Here is a 16,193-nt window from a genome sequence, read left to right on the forward strand (position 1 = left end):
CCTGTTGATCATGAACCGAGCATGGAGAGAGAGCAAATCGAGAACAAAGGTGGTTTTGTATCAAACTTTCCAAGTAATACAAGTTCATTGGTTTGAAAACACATGAAAAAGTTCTCGGTTGTTTGGTCAGAGCTTGCTTGGCTTTTTATATGAGAAGAAGATATCCACTTATTCTTATCTGGGACAAGTAGCCCTCTACATGGATGTGATCACTTAGTAAACAGACTAGTTTGGGTTTAGTGAGAAGCGATGAAACTGTAAGTACTTTACCAAGTAACAAGAGTTACGGCAATTAGCTTCCCAATTGTTTTCTTTTCTATTTCAGATAAGTGATTTCTTTATTGAATTATAGGTGGCAATGACTGAAGGTTATCTTCGGGCAAATAAATTGTTTGTTGACTATAATCAGGTAAGATTGTAATTCTTCTAACTCGTTAATAAATTACTGAATTAACTTTTTCAATATGAGATGCATATGTTAAAAACATCTGTTTGTATCTTAAAAGTTCAGAAGTGTCCATTTGTCTCTTTGCAGGACCCAACTCTATCCTCTACTTGCAAAGTTCAGTGAGCAAATGGTCTCACTCAAGTCATTTTCATGAGGACTAATCTAAAGAAACTCTTGGAGTCTCCTCCTAGAGAATTTTGAAGCAAGTGGGTAAGCTTGGAGTTCCTCTGTCTTTGCTCTACATTTGTATGTTTCTCTAGAATATGTACACTCACAATGGACGTTAATTGTACAATATCATATCTGAACATTTTTCATGCAGCACATAAAGAGTGAATTTGCTCGGAGTTGAAGGGCAAGCCAAAATTTCTGGTACACTTGTATGTGTTTCTGGTGTCATATTTGCTCAGAGTTGAAGGGCAAGCCAAAGTTTCTGGTACACTTGTAGTGTCAGTAAATACTTTTATCCTCAAGTGAATCTATACCAAGACTTTAGAGATGTAGGAGGCTTCAATCTTGTTCTGGTTTTTTGCTGTATATGGAGAAGTCTAGGCCCTATATCCCTTTCTCCGTCCTCTTTGTACTACTTTTTATCTATAATATTAATGAAAATTAGAATTCTCTTTTGCTTACCGCTTATATTTTCATTTTGTTACTTTTCTAGCAAGCAAATTGATAAATGAGAGCAAACTGCTTATGAACTAGAAATTGAAGCAAAACAAGCAAAAACAAAACGATTTGAAATAAAAAACTAATGTTATAAAAGAATAACAACATCAGTTCTATCTAAATAACAGATGACAAATACTGAAAAATAAATCAGTTTCTTATGTAAAGCGATGTCATCATAAGAAAAGAAATCAGTTTTTTACAAATACACTGATGTCTAGACTCATTTTATACATCGAAGTCTAGTAAGAAACCGATCTGTATAATTATCTTAGACATCGGCTAAAAACCGATGTCTGGATTTTCCGGATCTTTCTCATCACCCACTAAGACATCGGTTGGAAATATTTTTCTTATCGGTTTTTGGCCGATGTTTGAGGGCATAATTCTAGTAGGAACTCCAAAAAGAGTAAGACTGATTTCATTTGAAGGATGGGAATGCCTACTTTTCAAGTACTAGTGCTTTCAAGAAAGATTGGACGTAAAAACTACTAAAAGAAACCGAAAGAAAAAGACAGTATTGATGTGTACAGAAATTTTTGCAGTAGACCTGCAACTTTGAAAAATCATAAGTAATTCTAGAAAAATTGTTTTTAGGAGATTCCAATTCTGAAACGATCTTTAAGATGTCTACTGCAATTTGTAAGAAGATAATAATTTCAAGTTCCCAACCAAACTGTACAGTTTTCAGTAAAAGTGAAACTGAGTCAGAAACTCAGAAACACAAATTCACATTTGCAGAACCTCTTTTCTACCTTGAGTTTTTACCAATGAATCCTAAATAGAAGAGCTGGAACTTAACAAAAACAAACCAAAAGACTCAAAATCAATTGAAAGATATCACCAGTTAGACAAACATAGCAAGGACTTTGGAAAAGAAGGAACTTATGGATCTCTCTGCTCTGCTCTACCAAACCACCCACCTTCATTCCCATATCAATCGATCTCTCTCCAACTTTCAACACCATAGAACACAAACTAGAATTGAAAACAAGATTGTTGTAATTGAATCCTTGTAAAAGCAAGGTAAATTAACAATTAATGCAAGTGCTTCCTAACTGAGGAGATGTCATTTGTGACTAGAGAAACTAGAGAAGAAGTTCAATTATAAAGCACACACCTAGAGAAACAAGAAACCCCTAAAAGAGAAGACGACGCTACAGCTCCACCTAAAGCACGCACCAGCTAGCTAAAACCAAAACACAACAAACCCAGTTCTGATTTCAGCATAGTCAAAACAAGATGAACACCCAACACATAATTGAATATCCAAAACAAATAAAGGTAAACCTTCTCAATGTTCATAATCAATTCTCATTGTATTAATAACCTAACTTAGACGAAAGTGTAATCGCTATCAAACACAACAATGAATGAGAACAAAGAGAGTGGATAGTTTGAAGGAGTTGAATCATTGGACTATAAGACAGACTTAGAAGCAGCTTTAGTTTTATCTGGGCACATTTAGTTTTAGCGACTCTTACGGCAGAAGGCCTTCCTCAAGGGGTTCCCAAGTATCAGTTATGTCAGTGGATCCAATTGTAGTATACTGGTGAAGACCGACAATTCTTCTCTGGAATACAAGTAATAAGACTAACTTGTCAGCCTATTAGATCTAGTGAACATATAACCATCCAGCATAGTGATACACAATGAGACATCTAACCTTAATTAGCTCCACAATCGACACAGTCTTGTTGATAGCTCTTCCCATAGCCTTGAAAACTACGCCAAAACTATAGACATCACTCCACGATGTAAGATGTCCTGCAACAAATATACCAGTGAATCTAATTGGACTTCAACAAGTCTCGCAAGATATTGCATGTATCAAACAAGTAATATACTACAGGATAAGCGGTCATTGCATTTACAATTGCAGGACCTAGCTACTATATAGACAACAGACGCAATAACAACGCACACCAAGCTAAGCTAAGATGAATGGATAAATTCCATCTTGATGGAAACCAAATGTTTCTTTAAGTCACTATGAATATGCACAATATGCAGACAATAGCTGAGAGGAAAATAGACGATTCAGGGTAACTTCACATACCAGTCATTACATATTCTGGAGCTGCATAACCATAAGTTCCCATCACACGTGTGGAGACATGAGTTTTATCACCCTCCGGGCCATCTTTGGCAAGTCCAAAATCAGAAAGTTTGGCATTGTAATCCTGAAAACAGCTGTTCATTAGAAAGATGAATGATGCTAGGGAGAATGTTCAGTTTGTCAAAGTGTTTAGCACATACTGCATCCAATAAGATGTTGGAGGTTTTAAAGTCACGATAAATCACAGGTCTTTCTGCCTCCTCATGAAGAAAAGCAAGACCTTTTGCTGCACCCAATGCAATTTTCATTCTAATAGACCATGGAAGAGGCAGGGACCCTGCATATAATAATAGATGTTATCAGAATACTGAAAGAAAATACTCCTAAATAGGTGAAATGAACAAAAATTATATTGTCAAAAGAGCAGTTACTTACTCCTAAATAGGTGGTTCTCCAAGCTCCCCCGAGGCATGAACTCATACACTAGCAGCCTTTGATCATCTTCAATGCAGTATCCAATAAGTTTTACCAAGTTTGGAGGGACAAGGTCACCAAGGAAATTTACTTCAGCCTGTCACAAAGGAAGCCGAATAAAATTCCATGATTAAAAACAACATAGGAGAGAGAGCCAAAGGTTAAAAAGTGAATAATTTAAAAGTTAAGAGGAACACGTCCAAACAAGCCATTCTTTATGACCTTGAAGCCCATCATGATTAAGAGTTTTAACCACAACAGTAAGTCCTGTGCCAGGTTTGACTGGAGCAGTTCCATTTTATTCTATCCACCCCTTGAACACACAACCAAAACCACCTTCACCAAGAAGACTTTCAGGTCTGAAATTTCTTGTTGCCAATTTAAGATCGTTAAAAGCAAATTTTCGCAACCTTGAACCAACTTTAAGTTCCTCTTCAAATTTTGAAGTGGATGCATTACTTTCTGTGTTACTAGTGGTTGAGTTAGACACTACAGTCACTACTACAAAAATTGAATCAGACGACGCCTCTCAGACGACGCATTGTACTTTTCCGTCGTCTGATTGATTTTTATTTTTTTGGACGTTGGTTTTAAAAAATCCGTCGTCTGATATGGAATTATGAATTAGTTTAGAAGACATATAAGGACAAAACCGTTGTATGACCCTACAAAAAATTGAGCGCCAAGTTTCCCACCATGTTATGTGGTGCCAAACTCACCTGAAGCCCTAAATTTTCCCCAACATGTATTAGTCATACGACGATAAACAATAAAACTGTGGTCTAATGAATATGTCTGACATAAAGGAGGGAAATTTCCCACCATATCTTTCTCCAACCCCTCGAGGGAAGTCCAATTCACAGTTAAGAGACAAGCCTAAAATTTAAATGGATGCATTCATACCACGTTTTTATAAAATTCTGTTGTGTGAGTCCTTGTTCAAATTGATATAGGCTGGGCTTGACAGTTGAAACCCTACACTTAAACAAAAAAATAACAAAAAAAGCCCACAGCTCCTTCCTCAACTTCCGACAGCGCCTCACTCTCTCTCTCTCGACACAGACCCAAAGCTCCTCACTCTCGACATCGTCTCCCCAAAACCAAATCCAAAACCTATAGCCAAACCCTCACTCTCTCGACAGCATCTCCCCATAACCTAGACCTCTCTCCTCTCTCCCTCTATCTTCTACACCTATACACCCCAAATCCAGCATATTGAGACCTCTCTCCGACAACCAAACCAGTTTCCACATCAACCTAATCTGCAAGAAGTCTTTCCGGCCCTAAAGATGACTCTCTTCGTTCAAATCGAGCCTTTAGTTTCCAGCAGTAACCGGTAAACTGTTCATCCAATTTCTCTTCTTTTCTATTATGACCTAACTTTTTGATTTTCTAAATTTTGGGATTTTGAGGTTGGTTTCGGTTTGTCAATGATTTTGGGATTGTTGTTATTTGTAGATACGAGCTTGGATACATTTGATAATCTGCACATAATCAGATTCACCACCCATTCTCTGATTGAAATTTGCTTTGGTTTTTCAATCTCCCGCCGGTACCGGCATGACGATATCAAGGACGAGGACGAGAGCTTGGCTCAATTCCTCGAAACAGAGGTGCTCTCTGGGGTCTCCGATCAGGTCATCTACTTCATCTTTCTCCCAATTTTCGATTCCCCTAATCTGTTCAGTTTCAAAATCCGATCTTTAGGGTTTGGTTTTCTTCAATTCGTCTTGAATTTGCGTTTTGATTGGTCTGGTTGCGTTTTGCCCTCTCTGCTCTCCCTAATCTCTAGTGTGTGTGTGTGTGTGTGTATCTCAGTTCAGGCTGTTGAATATTGTGTCGTGGAGAGGATAAACACAGTTACTCAGATCTTACGAATTGTGGATTTCATCTGTAATTGGTGATACAGTTGTGTATAGTTCAAAAAACTAGTGTTGATGACAAGTTTGGGGATGAGATTGTTGAGAACTGGACGATTAATACCAGGGTGTCAAATGTATGCGAGTAATGTATACAGTTGTGTACATTAAAGGACACAACTGGACGGTTAATACTGGGGTCTCCTCTTCTGGGTTTCCTTAAAGGACATAACTTTTATTGAAGATTATACAAGTCCCAGTGCTTTTAGCTAAAGAGCTACTGTTTTGAATTTGTGGGGTTGAAAGAATGAGTGCTTCAAAGTTCATTAAATGTGTTACTGTTGGGGATGGAGCTGTAGGGAAGACCTGCATGCTAATTTGCTACACCAGCAACAAGTTTCCTACTGTGAGTCCTTAAATACCCATCTAAGAAATTCTCTTTCTTTCTTTAATTCTTGCATTTATGGATATTTCATGAGATTTCTGTTTTGGGTTTGCCTCAACTCCCAAAGTGGTTTTTTTTTTAATTCAAATTTCTTCTCTCTTTTTGCTTATTTGTCTTGGGTACTGAAGTTTTACTGTATACATTGAGCTAAAAACCACAAAGAAGGTGAAAAGTTAATTTTACTGTATGTAATGAATGTTGAGATTGGGCTCGTAATTTAGTAATCTCTGTAAATCTCTGTTCTTTGTTATGTGGCAGGATTATATACCCACAGTGTTTGACAATTTTAGTGCAAATGTGGCTGTGGATGGAAATATTGTCAATTTGGGGCTATGGGACACTGCAGGTATTTTGGTTCTTTCTTCTGTAGTGCTTATTCTTGTCTTCAAGATTTGGAGTTGGTGTTTCGGCTAATTTTTTCGGTTTTGACTAATTATATGTGTTTGGTTTAAAGGTCAGGAGGACTACAGCAGGTTGAGGCCACTAAGTTACAGAGGTGCAGATATATTTGTGTTGGCTTTCTCTCTAATTAGTAGAGCTAGCTATGAGAATGTTCTTAAGAAGGTACTGACTTCATGGCCAATATCTTTTCTTTTCTTTTCACTGCACTTTTTCTTTAAAAGGTTCACTGCGCTTTATATGATCTTGGATCAAGCTGTAAAAAAAGTAAAGCCATTTCATTTCAAACTACTTTACTTTTGTTCTGCAATTTAGGAGTTTTCAAATGGGGGAAATGCATCATTTTAGATCAATTATTGAATTGTGTTCTTCTGGTTTTAGTTTGATGTTCACTGACTAACTTCGTCCATTGTAATGTGCTTCTCAGTGGATGCCAGAACTTCGCCGATTTGCGCCTAATGTTCCAATTGTCCTTGTTGGGACAAAGCTTGGTAGGCAACAATTTAACTTTTGCAAATTTTTTTCCCAACAAGTAATGCATTTAGAATTCATATTCTTATTGCCAAGCTTGTATTTTCTTTGTATTAGATCTTCGTGAGGACATGCGCTATCTAGCTGATCATATGGGATCGAACATCATAACTTCTGCTCAGGTACTGATTTGTGTGTATTAGTTCATTTTCGTATTGTATTTTCATAAAAGCGTAGCATAAGAAGCTCATTATGCTTGGTTTACAGGGAGAGGAGTTAAGAAAGCAAATAGGAGCCGCAGCTTATATTGAATGCAGCTCTAAGACCCAACAGGTAGAGTTAAAGCCTAAGTTCTGGGGTTATTTCATGTCTAATCTTTTTAAAGGATATTCTCGAATCTAAAACTGTTAAATAGTGTCAAGTTCTTGTTTGATAAGACTACTGAGTGATGAACTCTACTTGATTGATTAGAATGTCAAAGCGGTGTTTGACACTGCCATCAAGGCTGTTCTTCAACCTCCAAGAAGGAAGGATATAGTTAAGCAGAAAAGGCACCGAAGGTCTGGTTGCTCATTTGTGTAAGTATTTCCTGCATCCCTATGATGTTTTCTGTTGCTCCAATGTCTTTTTCTCTAGGATAATAAACATGACAAGTATCCCCTCCAGACTGATTTGTTTCATCAACCAGGGAACAAATTCATGTTAGAATCAATATGCTACTTTTGGCTGTTCTCCTATTAAAAAGTATAAATCGGCATGGGCAATACCTTCTTATCGGGACAGGTTGACTAGTTACATAATTGATTGGGACTTCTTATTTTATTTTTGTATAGTTATAGTATCAGCAAGTATTTTCTGGCAAGAATCTAAATTTTTGAACTTTTATTCTTGGTCCCGAATATATGTTGTAAGATTTTGTATAGTTATAGTATCAGCACATATTTAAATTTTGCTCACATATGTCCCTGCTCCAACGTCCTAAACAGAGAACCTGCAACAGTCTGCTTCTAATGCTGAAGTAAAACTATTTTCAGGTCTTCTAGGCATTTTCGATATACTTGGAGACAGTTGCAATTATTCCACAATTAGTTTTGCTCCAACGAAGTGGACATGTGGACAATTTGACATAGTAGTATGTTTTCTTTCCTCATTGTCATGTGCTATAAAATTGAATAACTCATTGCTGTCTATTCTTTGAAGTTCAAGTGAATATAGCTTTCTCTTAAAATTTTTCTTTCTTTACTATCATTATTCACTGTCCAATTTACCAGATATGTCCCCTATTTCACTTGTCACATGTTATGGAATTACAATTGGGCCAATTTCTGATCTCATTTTGTTTTGCAATCATAATTCAGAAGTCATTATTTGAAATACTGAGTTGTAAGTTGTAACAGCCAACTTCATTGTATCTCAACATCTTCAGTAGGTTTTCATCCAATGAACAACTGCCTAGTGCCTTAAGGAACCTTGCCCCACCATATAGCTTGGTAATATTTAGTCTTAAACCAAGATGGACAGCTTAGAAACGTCTGCATTGGATGTATGCCTAGTTTCTGATGGAGTCTGAGAAATATGCTCAAACAAGGTAAGATCAGTTTTCATTCCTCGAGTTGTTTAGTCTTTGGTTATTGTTAGCTATGAAAGCTTTACCACTGATGGCCTCGCTGCTATTGCTGGAAATTGTAGGTTAGATCAGTTTCCATTCCTTGTTTGTTGCTATTTCGATAGTTTGTGGAATGTGATTTGCACTTGTTATGCTTTTCTTAATCTAAATTCATGCCCAATAGTTTGAAAGACCATTGTTCCTTCAAAAAGATGGAACGGTAGGTACTCGTGCCAGCAAAGGTTAATTGTGTATGTTGATATGTATAGCTTGTATGTGTCCGATGTTGTGATTGAAAATAAGTTATTTTGCAGTTACGCTGTTCACAATCATGATGCTAGTAATTTATGGACTAACAAGCGTTTACTATGGAATCATGATTTTGGCATAACATGCCTGGGAAAGGTGAATATAAACTATGAGAATGATCTGGATACGATGAGCAACATGCAAGCACCAGGTCTGGCATGTGTGCCCCGCGCTGAACTATTGATCTATATGCAGCTGGAACTACAGAAAGAGAGCCAAAAGCTCCTACACAAGTTTCCAAAGCTAGACTCCAATGAGGCCATGAGAGCAGTAAAGCTTGCAAAGCTAGACTCCTTAAGTAAATTTGCGGATGTATATTGCTAGGAAAGTAGTATTATATGTACTCCTTTTGTGGATGAAAGGTTGCCTTTGCACAATCTATTTTGGTGCCTGATGTGGATTATATATAACAATTTCTTCTATATATTGATCAGCTATTGTTAATTTGATCATTTTTATTTCAGTTTCAGCAAATACAATGCATTGAATCATTCTATTAGGACAACAATAACCACAAAAAAACTGTCGTATGTGCACAATATTCACAATGACCCAAAAATAAAAACTGTCGTCTGAATTTAAAATAAATGATGGATATTTTGAAAAACTGTCGTCTGAATGAAAGTCACACAACGGGTATAAAATAAAACGACATCTGAGTTGCAATCACACAACAGTTTCTAAAGTCGCTCATCGTCTGAAGAATAGTCACGCAACAGCTAATGCTGTCGACAGGCTGCCGGCATGCTGTCGACATGCTGCTGCCATGCTGCCGAGCCCTTCACACGACGGTTCTCTACAATCGACCTTCATCAGACGGCGCCTCGATATACGACGGTTTGCCTCCATATCAGACGACGGTTTTTAGCCGTCGTCTGATTCAATTTTTGTAGTAGTGAGTAGCCGTCGGTTGGTCTCTGCTTGTATCATTTGTAGAGTTGATTTCTGCAAAACCAAACAAAAAAGACAATGGCAATACATTAGACAACTGGAACAAAAGAATGGGTTTCTTATGAAAGTAAGGGAAAAAAAATTTGCAAAGTTGCAAACACGTCACAATAAGCAAGTTTCAATCACAGATAGAATTTGTGTAAGAACTTGAAGTAGAAAAGAATACTTTGATTTTAGGGTTTTCAATAATAATACTATTCATCCCACAAAGGGGTATATATACAAGGACAAGAGGAGTAGTCTAACCCTAATAGGAAACAATCATTCCTATAATTACATGATAACCTAAATAAATAAGAATCATAATTACATAAGATTTACAGTTATTCTACACTCCCCCTCAAGTTGGTGCATAGATGTCTATCATGCCCAACTTGTCAACTGAGCTGTCAAATATCTTCCTGGACACTCCTTTAGTAAGAACATCAGCTAACTGCTCTTCTGAGTTTACAAATGGAAAACGAATAACCTTTCTGTCAAGATTTTCTTTAATAAAATGACGGTCAACCTCCACATGCTTTGTCCTATCATGCTGAACTGGATTATGTGCAATCTCAATTACAGCTTTATTATCACAATGCAAATCCATAGGTTGTCTAAGCTTGTAACATAGATCTTTCAGGACATTACGAATCCATAACATTTCATAGACTCCATGTGCCATACCTCGAAATTCAGCTTCTGCACTTGATCTGGCCACAACTTTCTGTTTCTTGCTATGCCAAAATGACAAGGTTCCCTCCTACAAAAGTGAAGTACCCAGTTGTAGAACGTCTGTCAGTTTTATCACCAGCCCAATCTGCATCTGTGTATCCCCCAACTTCCAATTCATCCTTTTTCTCAAACAGTAATCCTTTACCTGGCGCCATCTTCAAATACCTCAAAATCCGAAAAACTGCATCCATATGATCTTCACTAGGACAATGCATAAACTGACTGACAACACTCACAGCATAAGCAATATCAGGTCTAGTATGTGAAAGATAAATCAACCTTCCTACAAGACGTTGATACCTTCCTTTATCAGTTGGAATTTGATCAGGATAAATGGCAAGTCTGTGATTCATCTCAATGGGTGTCTCAATTGGACTGCAGTCCAGCATCCCCATTTCAGTAAGTAAGTCAAGAACATACTTCCTCTGTGACAGTGAAATTCCCTTCTTAGACCTCGCAACTTCAATACCCAGAAAATACTTCAGTTGCCCCAGATCCTTCATTTCAAACTCCTTTGACAGATACTTTTGTAACTCATTCACCTCTTTCGGATCATCCCCTGTAACAATCATGTCATCAACATACACAATAAGAGCTGTAATCTTACCATTCTTGCGCTTGATAAACAAGGTATGGTCAGAATTGCTCTGTCTGTACCCAAAGGCTCTCATAGACTTTGAAAATCTCCCAAACCAGGCTCTTGGAGATTGCTTCAGGCCATACAAAGACTTCTTCAATTTACACAGCTTGCCAACTTCACTTGGGTAATTCTTAACACCTGGGGGCACATCCATGTACACTTCTTCTTCCAAATTCCCATTAAGAAATGCATTCTTCACATCAAACTGGTGTAAGGGCCAATCTTTGTTTGCTGCAAGTGAGATTAGAATCCGAACAGTATTGATCTTTGCCACAGGTGCAAAAGTCTCCTCATAATCAATCCCATAACGTTGTGTGTATCCTTTGGCAACCAACCTCACCTTGTATCTATTAATAGTTCCATCTGCATTAAGCTTCACAGTAAATACCCAACGACACCCTACAGTCTTCTTTCCAACCGGCATAGGTACTAGTTCCCATGTTGCATTCTTTTGAAGAGCTTCCAATTCTTCATTCATCGCCTTTGTCCATTTTGGATCCGTCAATGCATCCTGCACGTTACTAGGAATAGATACAGTAGATAATTGATCAATAACAAGTGCATGTGACCCAGAAATCCTTTGGTTAGACATAAAATTAGCTATAGGGTATTTAGCTTTGGCTTTGATATCTGGTTCATATTGTTTCTTAGGAATTCCCTTGGTAACCCTTTGTGATTTCCTAGGTTCGACACTTTCTAACCCAGAAGATTCATTAAAGTTTAGGGGTACCTGAGGAGGATCATTCTGACCGGGATCTTCAGTTGGTGATGTAGAAGGGGGAATATCTTGTGTGTGAGCTTCAGATACGTCTTGATTTTGATTCAAACTATCCAGAAAAGTCATCTCTTCTGTCTCGGAATTCACAACACTCTGTTCGGCAGTTACATTTTCTGTTTCGGAATTCACAACACTCTGTTCGGCAGTCGCATTTTCTGTTTCGGAATTCGCAACACTTCGTTCGGCAGTCGCATTGTCTATTTCAGAATTCACAATGCTCTGTTAGGCAACTGCATTTTCTGTTTCCAAATTTTTTCTATCCTCAAATGTATCCTCCAAATTTTCCAAGTCTTCAAAGACATCAAAATCAATAATAGAACGAGGATTCCCTTCACAACCTCTCTCCCCCTGAAGGGAAGATTGAGAAGCTCCCCCTGAGTAATAAGGCTCGGATTCACGAAAAGCAACATCAAGAGAGACATGTAAAGTGCCAGTAAGGGGATCATAACATCGATAACCCTTCTGGAAGTCAGCATAACCAACAAAGATACACTTACGGGCACGGGGATCAAGCTTGTTGCGTTGAGGCTTGGGAATATGAACATAGGCTGTGCACCCAAACACCCGGGGCTCCAAGTTCGGCATAGAAGGGATGGTCAAAAATGTATGAAGCTTCTGATGAGGATTCTGAAACTCAATCACCCGTGAAGGAGTACGGTTGATAAGATATGCTGCAGATTTTACTGCTTCTCCCCAATAGGACCGAGGTACATTCATGCCAAATAAGGAAGCACGAACAACTTCCATCAACTGCCTGTTCTTCCGTTCTGCTAACCCATTCTGTTGAGGAGTATAAGAATTGGAGGTTTGATGACGAATTCCATGTGACCGGCAAAACTCAATCATAGGGCCATTCACAAACTCTCCACCATTGTCAGACTGAAACACTCTGATGGATTGTTGATACTGAGTTGCCACCATTTTGTGAAATTCGATAAACATTCCAAATACATCACTCTTATTCTTCAGTAATGACACCCATGTCATGCGAGTGCAATCATCAATAAACGTTACAAAATACCGAGCTCCAGAAAGAGAAGGAATCGTTGTAGGACCCCAGACATCAGAGTGAATTTTCATAAAAGGAACAGGACTTTTATTAAGACTTGGTGAATATGAAATACGGTGGCTCTTGGCCAGTTCACAAATGTCACAATGGAAATCCAAATCACTAACAACCGAAAACAAATGAGGATGCAGCTTCTTAAGATAACTAAAAGATAGATGACCTAAACGGCGATGCCATAACCATACTACTTCCTTTGCATTCTCTACCCCATTAATCTGATTAGCTTGCCCCAAAAGATGCTTCTGGTTTTCTCCAGTCTCTGTCAGATCCAGGTAGTATAATTTTCCCCTTCTAACACCATAACCAAGAATCCGTCGAGTCAGAATGTCTTGAAACACACAGAAAGATGGATAGAAGGTCACAATACATGCAAGTGCTAAAATAATCTGACCAACAGATAGGAGATTATAAGCTAGTGAGGGAACAACTAGGACAGATTCAAGGGTTAAGGTATCATATACAACAATAGAACCTTCTTCGGTGACCGGAGTTGGAGTACCATCAGCAGTAGAGACAATATTTTGAGAGGAACGTCTAAGGTTTTTCACAAGACTAGGGTCATTGGTCATATGATCAGATGCATCTGTATCAATTATCCATGTATTATTCAAAGTAGCCTTACCCTTCATACCTGACTGCGCTACATTAGCGGAGGCATTGTCGAGATGCTCTTTCTCTGTAGTAGCAATAGCCGCCTTGCCCGGATTCTTTTGCGGTTTCCTGGTGAAGTCCCACCAATTAGGGTAGCCAATCACTTCATAGCACCGCTCCTTGGTATGACCTACTTCCCCACAGACAACACATTTTTTGTTTGCGTATGGGTTTGGTTTGTCATGAGGACGGCGTGGAGAAGGACCTGAGAAGCCTGGAGGAGGACCTGGTCGGCGTTGAACGGCCATAACAGAAGATTCGGTAGGTACCGAACGCCCCATAGCTTGTTTCTCTGATTGCACCTTCCGAATGTAAGCATAGCTCTGCTCCAAGGAGAATTTAGGCTCCTTGCGTAGGATTTCTCCACGCACTTGATCATACTCTGGGTCAAGTCCACTCAAAAATAAGTGAACACGCATCCGGGACATTGCTGAAGTTTCTTGAACGACAGTTGCAACATTATCATGTTGAGAGGCCACCCTTTGATCAATCTCCTGGAACATTGCCACTAACTCATTGTAGTAGGTCGGAATGGGCCTTCCATTCGGCTTTGCTTCAAAACACTTTTTATTCAACTCAAAGATTCGGGTTTCATCATAATCATCATAAAAGGTTTTCTCTACAGCTTCCCAAATATCTTTCGCAGTAGGGAGACGAATATACCGGTTCATGAGAGAGGATTCCATGGAGTCAATTAGCCAAGTTTTCACCTTTTCATTGTCCGTGGCCCAAGCTTCATACTCTGCAGAATTCATGGCGGGTTCAGCCTTTACTCCGGTCAGATAACCAACCTTCCCTCGTGCTCCAATGCGCATTCTCATAAGAGGAGCCCATATGGTGTAGTTGGATTCATTCAAGACAACACTTGTGGGGAAAGCAGAGTTGTCTTGTTGGGTGGTGTAGTGGTGATGGATGATCGGTGAGGATGACACCATTGTCTTCTCGGGATTTGACTGTTCGCCTTCAATTGCAGGTCCGACCATTGAGGAATTTGGGGTTTGTTTGTTTTTTTTCAGGTTTGGTTTTTCTAGGGTTTCAAAAATTCAGGGATGGCTTGATTTTAATGGTGGTGGTACGCAGCAGTTTGTGGTGTGCTTTGGGATTCAGGATTCAAGATTCAGGATTTACGATTCAAAGGATGCAGGCAAGTTCAAAGGATTGAACCTGCTCTGATACCAAGTAGAAAAGAATACTTTGATTTTAGGGTTTTCAATAATAATACTATTCATCCCACAAAGGGGTATATATACAAGGACAAGAGGAGTAGTCTAACCCTAATAGGAAACAATCATTCCTATAATTACATGATAACCTAAATAAATAAGAATCATAATTACATAAGATTTACAACTATTCTACTCTTGACTAGAAGAATACACATTGCACAGGAAGATAGACCAACTTGTGTAGTTGATAAGATTCTCAGGAACCCAACACAAAATATAATCTAAATGGAAAAGATTTATCTATGATATAACTTGGTAAGTGCTAATATGGAGACCATCTAAACTAGTCACCATAACCGACAGCCATCTAAATAGGCCATTTATTTTTTAAACCAGTTTATATCTACTCTTTCATGCCTAACTGGCTAATTTAATGAGCACTCTTCTAACCTGTGTCCTGTTGAAGATATTCCTATCCCAAAATCTATCCTCTAACAACAGCTATATCAACTAGACAATTTTCACTATTTTGCTCATTACGTACAATCTGGACTCAAGATATTTTTACCCAGCCATAGGAGATTGGGCCTAATATACATATATAGACTCACTCTCATTTGAGCATTAATTTACACAGCTAGCTAACTAAAAAACAATTATCACAAGTTCAATAACTATTCCGTGTTCCCAAACGGCATTCGTCAAAACAAATTCATACATCTGACTAATATCATCACTGCAAGAGAAAATAGCAAAGCGAGGAATTTCATTGTGACAACCCAAAATTCATCACAAAAGCTTGGTAAATACGAGGAAATTTCAGTTGTTGCACATGATCCTATCGGCGACAACCAATTTGTCGCATAAAGTAGGTATTTGCTAGAAATTGACAGTTGTCGCCGATGTAACATTATGCGACACCCATTTCCTTGCAAATTGTCAATTGGGCGACGATTTCTACCAATTGTCAATTAATGTTTATGTGACAACTAGATTTTTGTCACTAAAGACTGATTTAGCAGCAACTTCTTTGAGTTGTTGGTTAATGTTTATGTGACAACTAGATTTTCGTCACTGAAGACTGATTCAGTGACAACTTCTTTGAGTTATCAGTTAATGTTTATGTGACAATCTTAACTTCTTCAATGAAAACCAATTGGGAGACAATTTTTATGGATTGTCGCTTAATGTTTATGTGACAAATTGAACTTCCTCGTTGAAAACCAATTAAGCGACGACTTTTATGAGTTGTCAGTTAATGTGTATGTGACAACTTTGATTTTCTCGCAAAATACCAATTAACCGACAACTTCTACATGTTGTCGCTTAATATTTATGTGACAACTTGAACTTTTTCACTGAAAACCAATTAGGCGACGACTTTTATGAGTTGTCGGTTAATATTTATGTAACAACTTTAATTTTCTCGCAAAAGACCAATAAGGCGACGAGTTTTACAGATTGTCGCTTAATGTTTATGTGACA

General features: G+C 38.2%; 2 protein-coding genes across 2 annotated transcripts; one reads left to right on the top strand and one right to left on the bottom strand.

The window, feature by feature from the left end:
• Nucleotides 1–2,597: 2,597 nt before the first annotated feature.
• On the bottom strand, nt 2,598–3,852 carry LOC112183787 (probable serine/threonine-protein kinase PIX7). Its single transcript, XM_040513276.1, has 5 exons — nt 3,612–3,852; nt 3,377–3,513; nt 3,177–3,300; nt 2,784–2,884; nt 2,598–2,690 (listed from the first exon to the last, which is right to left on the bottom strand). Exons 1-5 carry the CDS (start codon nt 3,646–3,648, stop codon nt 2,598–2,600), a joined length of 492 nt encoding a protein of 163 aa, XP_040369210.1. The 5' UTR covers nt 3,649–3,852.
• Nucleotides 3,853–5,716: 1,864 nt separating this feature from the next.
• On the top strand, nt 5,717–7,406 carry LOC112184278 (rac-like GTP-binding protein ARAC7). Its single transcript, XM_024322546.1, has 7 exons — nt 5,717–5,915; nt 6,213–6,300; nt 6,409–6,518; nt 6,781–6,844; nt 6,942–7,006; nt 7,092–7,157; nt 7,296–7,406. Exons 1-7 carry the CDS (start codon nt 5,817–5,819, stop codon nt 7,404–7,406), a joined length of 603 nt encoding a protein of 200 aa, XP_024178314.1. The 5' UTR covers nt 5,717–5,816.
• The last annotated feature ends 8,787 nt before the right edge of the window (nt 7,407–16,193 follow it).

This window comes from Rosa chinensis, chromosome 2 (genome assembly GCF_002994745.2).
Source record: "Rosa chinensis cultivar Old Blush chromosome 2, RchiOBHm-V2, whole genome shotgun sequence".
Classification (NCBI taxonomy): Eukaryota; Viridiplantae; Streptophyta; class Magnoliopsida; order Rosales; family Rosaceae; genus Rosa; species Rosa chinensis.